Source organism: Dendropsophus ebraccatus, chromosome 5 (genome assembly GCF_027789765.1).
Source record: "Dendropsophus ebraccatus isolate aDenEbr1 chromosome 5, aDenEbr1.pat, whole genome shotgun sequence".
Taxonomy (NCBI): Eukaryota; Metazoa; Chordata; class Amphibia; order Anura; family Hylidae; genus Dendropsophus; species Dendropsophus ebraccatus.
In genome coordinates, this window is record NC_091458.1 from 158177898 (window position 1) to 158183897 (window position 6000).

Here is a 6000-nt window from a genome sequence, read left to right on the forward strand (position 1 = left end):
AACATGGTGATGTCACTTCCTGGATAACATGGTGATGTCCCTTCCTGGATAAAATGATTATGTCACGACCCGACTCCCAGAGCTGTGCGGGCTGTGGCTACTGGAGAGGATGATGGCAGAGGGATGCTCTGTCCCTCCAGTGCCCTGTGGCCCTCAGTGTCCCCCTGCCATCATCCTCTCCAGCAGCCACAGCCCGCACAGCTCTAGGAGTCGGGTCGTGACATCACCATGTTATCCAGGACGTGATATCACCATGTTATCCAGGACGTGATATCACCATGTTATCCAGGAAGTGATCTCACCGTGTTATCCAGGAAGTGACATCACCATGTTATCCAGTAAGTGACATCACCATGTTATCCAGGAAGTGACATCACCGTGTTATCCAGTGAAGCCTTGATGCAGTAGTAAGTGCAGGGAAAAAAGCACTTTATGTGCACTTCCTGTAATAAGTGTATATTGGGGATTTGTATAACTTTTGGGGGACAATACAATACTTTAAAAAAAAAATTTCGCCTGACTTCTCCTTTAACTAGGCATAGCTCTATAAATTTGGTAGTGGAAGGATCTCTATAGGTGAATGGAACTCAGCTGCAATACCAGGCAGTATTGCTGAAAAGTATTCATTGTTGTACCTGATAAGGAAGAGGTTAGAGTACTTGCTCCAGAGCAGATGTAGATTTCTGCCTGGTAAATCACCTTTCCTATGGGATACACCAGGAGTGCATTTGATAATTGTGCCCACTCATGCTTACCTCTCTGTGCTCCCTCAGTGTCCTGCTGTAGCGTAAGCTAAAGGAGTTATCCGGCATTATAATTTGTTTCTTATATAATGCTGCCCTGTTTAAAAACATAGTAAACATCTCATGCTTACCTTTCTGTGCTCCCTCTGTGTCCAGTTATGGCCTCTCCATTGTCCTTCACTGACTGCAGCCACTGCCCGCTTACAGCCCGCTTAGCCAATCGCAGTGCTGTCCTGTCTCAGTCAGTGATTGGCTGAGTAGGCTGTTACTCCCGAGACGTGTTAGGTGGCTGCAGTCAGTGAGGGACACGGGAGAGGCCACAGCAGGACACTGGGGGAGCACGGAGAGGTAAGCATGAGATGTTTATAATGTTTTTAAACAGGGCAGCCTTACATTACATTTAGCTTTTCAGTGGGGCTTCTAGGATTTGGATCCCTACCAATGTGATATTGATGGCTTATTCTTATTATTGGAAACTAAAAAACTCTTTTAATGTTATAGTTAATAGATGTGATGTAATAAATGTAATGTAATTAAAAAAAATTAATAAAATGTAATGTGATAACCCCCTCCCCCCCCAATAAACAAATACAGTTACCCCTTCAGGTACTTAAAAAAAAAATACATACAATATATTTGGTTTTGCTACATCTGTAATGACCTAAGAAATAAAATGATTTTAATATTGATCCTGCACAATACAGTAAAAAAATACAATATTGGGAAAAAAATTCTTTGGGCATTAAAGGGGTACTCCGGCGCTGATAAAAAAAAAAAAAAACATCTATCAAACATAGTTTTTACATTTACCATCCGTCCTGAGTCTGTCTTCGTTTGAATTTCCTGCTGTTTGCAGGTCCCTGAAGCTTCAGTTGGTGGCTTCATTTTTTCTTTACTTCCTGGTTTGGGGTTTCCCCATGATGCACTTTGTCTCCTGTGATGTCTAACTGACTCTGTAAAACTGTAAAATGACTTACATCTTGCTCAGCCAATCAGAGCTGAGCAACCTGAGTCATCTGACAAAGGTAGGCTGGCCTAACAGGGCTTAGGCCCGCCTCCCTCTTGATGATGTCATTGTCACAAAATGGCTGCCACTGAGCAGCCTGGGGTCAACAGTAATTGGGTAAGAATGAGTTTACTTCACTTCCTGGTGGGGGATTGAGGGGGGAAAAGATAGGGAAGGGAGGCAGATAGGTGATTGAAGCATATTACAAAGTTATAACTTTGTAATGTGTTTCAATTACTGGGAAAAAGCTTTTCGCTGGAGTACCCCTTTAAGGCCCAGAATGTATGCTGGGGAAAGGGTTAAACACATTTATTGTGAATCTGTACATAATGCTGTTTTTCAGAAGCCAATGAATTTAATCACATTAGTGCATGATACATGTGGAATTCACTACACTTTTGGAATCCCAGGACTTCTCGGAGGGATAGCCTATACAGTCATAATCCTAATGGCGGACTTTGGCATCGGAATGTAAGTACATATCTATCAGCCCTATAAGATTTCATTATAAAATCTAATGCAATTACCAAAGTTAGTCATCTCTTTTGGGGTATGGTAGTTGTGCTACAACATGGTAAGGCTATGTTCACACATGGTATTTCCGTCAGTCTTTTTTCAACCAAAACCAGGAGTGGGTTGAAAACACAGAAGCCGTACAACTCTCTCCATTATAATTTTGCTCTGTCAGTTGCACTTCTTATTTTGGTTGAAAAAAGACTGACAGATATACTGTGTGTGTGGTTTTCCAGGTGTACACATGTTTATCAATGGTGTAGGAGTGCCTTTTAAAGTGTCACTGCCGTTTTATTTTATTTTTTTGCAGAAACTTTAAGAAACTTTGTAATTGGCTTTATTAGCCGAAAAATGCATTTTTATCATGAAAAAGCAGTTTGAAGCTCTCCCCCCTGTCTTCATGGTTCTCTATGGAGAGGGTAGGGGTAGAGGGAGATGAGGCACCAAAACAGGACAACAGAGTTAATTTACAGCTACATCACCCAGCTATCTCCTCTGAAGTCAGCACTGACCTCTCTGATCTCTGAATACCGTCTTTCACACAGGTCCCGGTGTGTAATCCTTTGTCCTCTGCTGGCGACTAATCTCCCTCCTCCCCCCTCCCCTCTCCATAGGTTGCACAGGGCCTGACTGATGTAAAAAAAAAACGAGATTTCCTGATAATGAGCAGTGAATGAGAGAGAGGAGGGGGGGAGGACCTGGGGAAAATCTTTTTGAATGCAGATAATGGCAGATTTGCCTAATAAACCCAATTACAAAATTTCTTAAAATTGCCTGGTTTATAGATTTCTGCAAAAAAAAAAAAAAAAAAAAAAACATACTCACCTGCTCCGATCCTCTGCAATTGGTGTTGAGATACTGTAGCTCATCTACTCTCTTCCCGTAGATCAAGCTTCCAGGCACTAGTCGGGGTTGGCTGTATTCTTCTAACATTGGTGCTAAGTCTGGGTGGTGGAATCCTTACAGGTGAGTACAATATTTATTCTAGACAATTTGGATTCAATGATCCAGTCAACGTTGAAAACAGCAGGTAGATCCTCAGAACAATCTAGCACCTTGCCGTAACCTCAATATTTTTTTTTTTATTCAAGTGGGAATTTCTTATTTCCCTTCATCAGTGGAATTGTGTAAACTTGTCATATAAACATAAAAGATTGTCAGCAGAAGAAGCCCCCTGCTCCATCGTATTCCATGGTGACATTTTTTATTTTTTTTTATTCTAATACAGGTCTTCTGCTCAAATGTAAACTACTGCGGCCCCCGAAGAAATGGCACTTCTTTCATGATCAGCCATACTGGGAGGTAAGATATGTAACAAGGAGTTCATTGAAGGGATTATCCTATTATTTGCCCCTATACAAACAAGACATGTGCGGGTTGAATCTACCAGTGTCTGCAATAACGGGCAACAATCAGATGTGCATGGTGGCTTAAAGGGGAACTCTAGGAAAATATTTTTCTTTCAAATCCGATGGTACCAGAGTTATTTAGATTTGTAATTTATTTATATTTTAACATCTTTAATTTAAAAATAACTTTCAGTATTCCAGTACTTATCAGCTGCTGTATGTCCTGCAGGAAGGGTGGTATTCTTTATAGTCTTACAGAGTGCTCTCTGCTGCCACCTCTGTCCATGTCAGGAACTGCTTTGGGGTCCAGTTGAACTCCAAACCAGGATCAAAGATGGGAGGGGGAGCAAGGAAGTGTTACAGCCCTCAGCACTGAAGGAGCTTGGGAAAGTCTTTACGACACTTTGCATCAGAAAATGAAACTATTTTTTTTGTTGTTCTGGAAGCACAGACAGCTTTACGAATGGTAATATATGTCTTCTTGTCCTAACAATTTGGAAAGTGAATTACAACTGACAAGTCCTTGAGGCTGTGTTCACACAGTGCGATTTTGCCATGATTTTTCTAATATCTAAAATTGCACTGTTTTACAGTGATTATGCAGATTGAATTTGACCACATTTTGGATAATCATACAGTGCAATTTTTTTGCAAGAGGTTTAGAAAAATCCCAGGCAAAACTGTGTGAACTCAGCGTAAGGCCACTACGGGAACAGGCCGTCATTTATGCTGACCATTATTCGTGCCGTCATTAGACGTCCGCCTTTTCCTGCTTAATGACGGCACATTCCCGTAGTAAGAACATAGACTTAGAGTTTTTTTCTTAGCTGTTATTGGGGTGTTTGATTTTATTCCTGCTTGTTTTGTGTATATGTTCCCTGCTAATTTCTACAATGTTTTTTTCATTGTCTTCCAGTTTCCTCATGTTGACTCTCATATCTGACAAGGACACCAGATGATTCCACAGCTATTATATCGGCTTGTTATTACACTTATTTATAAAATATCATCCTAATTGCATCAGATGACAGCGATTGTAATCTGGACTACACTCTGTAGACGTTACCTTAGGGCGCTTTTAGATGTGCTGGTAATGCCCCCTGATAGAGCCCCCCATACTTACCCCCCCCCCCACCACCACCAGTCCCGTTCCCAAGGTCGGTCCCACTTCAGTGATTTCCTATGGTAATTGGACTCATCTCTTCTAATTTGCATATTGGACGCGCAGACGAGCCGGTGACTATTTCTCAACGTCAGGACCAGCCTGAGTGGGTAACTATGGTGGGCTCTATCAGAGGGTCAGGTGAGTTCCATCCTGAGCGCAGGGGTGACAGGTTCCCTTTAAGCAGCATAAAGCTTAGGAGTCGGCTACATTTAATGAGCTGTAGTGGTGCGACTGGGCTTCACCTTGCTTAAAGGGGTTATCCATACTTAGAAAAACATGTAAGGTTAATGAAAATAAAATAATTTTAATTAAATAAGTTCATTAAGGAAATACTTTCCAGGTTCAAGTAAAGTTTCATTCACCGCATATTAGTTTGTAGAAGAGAGATACATTTTCTGTATTATTCTTGAAAATTACCCTATTGGAAGCCATGCTATGGGCACACACTTTTTACTGCAATGTATAGGAAGTTAATTGTCAGAATATCTAATAAAATAATAGTTTCTAGGAAGTGAGAGAATATGAGAGAATACAGCCTCCTCCCTCCACAGACCTGAAAGTGGCAGAGGGGACGCATACAGAGGCTTTTCTGCATATATATATATATATATATATATATATATATATATAGTGTTGCTGTCCCACCTTATCCACACCTCTATCAGTACAATAGAACTGTCATTATATCCCCATCCTCTGCTGGCCCTGTCCCAGTCTACACTGCAAAGCTAACAAGTGAACTGCAGAAAAATGGAAATATCAACTTGTTGTATGTACTTTTCTGGTCAGGTCATGTTAAAGGGGTACAACGGCAAAAATATTTTTCTTTCAAATCAACTGGTTTCAGAAAGTTATATAAATTTGTCATTTACTTCTTTTTAAAAATCTCCAGTCTTCCAGTACTTATCAGCTGCTGTATGTCCTGCATGAAGTGGTGTATTCTCTCCAGTCTGACACAGTGCTCTCTGCTGCCACCTCTGTCCATGTCAGGAACTGTCCAGAGCAGCAGCAAATCCCTATAGAAAACCTGTACTACTCTGGACAGTTCCTGTCTCGATTGGTAGTCCTGTCTGAGTTGGCAGTAGAGAGTACTGTGTAAGGGTGGTATTACACGGGCCGAGCAGGGCCCGATAATACCTGTAAACGAGCAGTGATCTGCTAGATCGCCGCTCGTTTACTGGGCCTATTACACGGCCCGATAATCGTTAAACAAGGGCTGCAAGG

General features: G+C 41.4%; 1 protein-coding gene across 7 annotated transcripts in view; it reads left to right on the forward strand.

The window, feature by feature from the left end:
• The window catches only part of RHCE (Rh blood group CcEe antigens), a 45747-nt gene extending 40115 nt beyond the window's left edge, over positions 1 to 5632 (forward strand). For all 7 annotated transcript variants that reach the window (XM_069971716.1, XM_069971715.1, XM_069971721.1 and 4 more), the window contains 4 exons: positions 2093 to 2220; positions 3149 to 3228; positions 3491 to 3564; positions 4528 to 5632. In XM_069971716.1, coding sequence (XP_069827817.1) covers positions 2093 to 2220; positions 3149 to 3228; positions 3491 to 3564; positions 4528 to 4554 — 309 coding nt within the window. In that variant the 3' untranslated portion in view covers positions 4555 to 5632. The remainder of the gene's footprint in view (positions 1 to 2092; positions 2221 to 3148; positions 3229 to 3490; positions 3565 to 4527) is intronic.
• Positions 5633 to 6000: the final 368 nt, after the last annotated feature.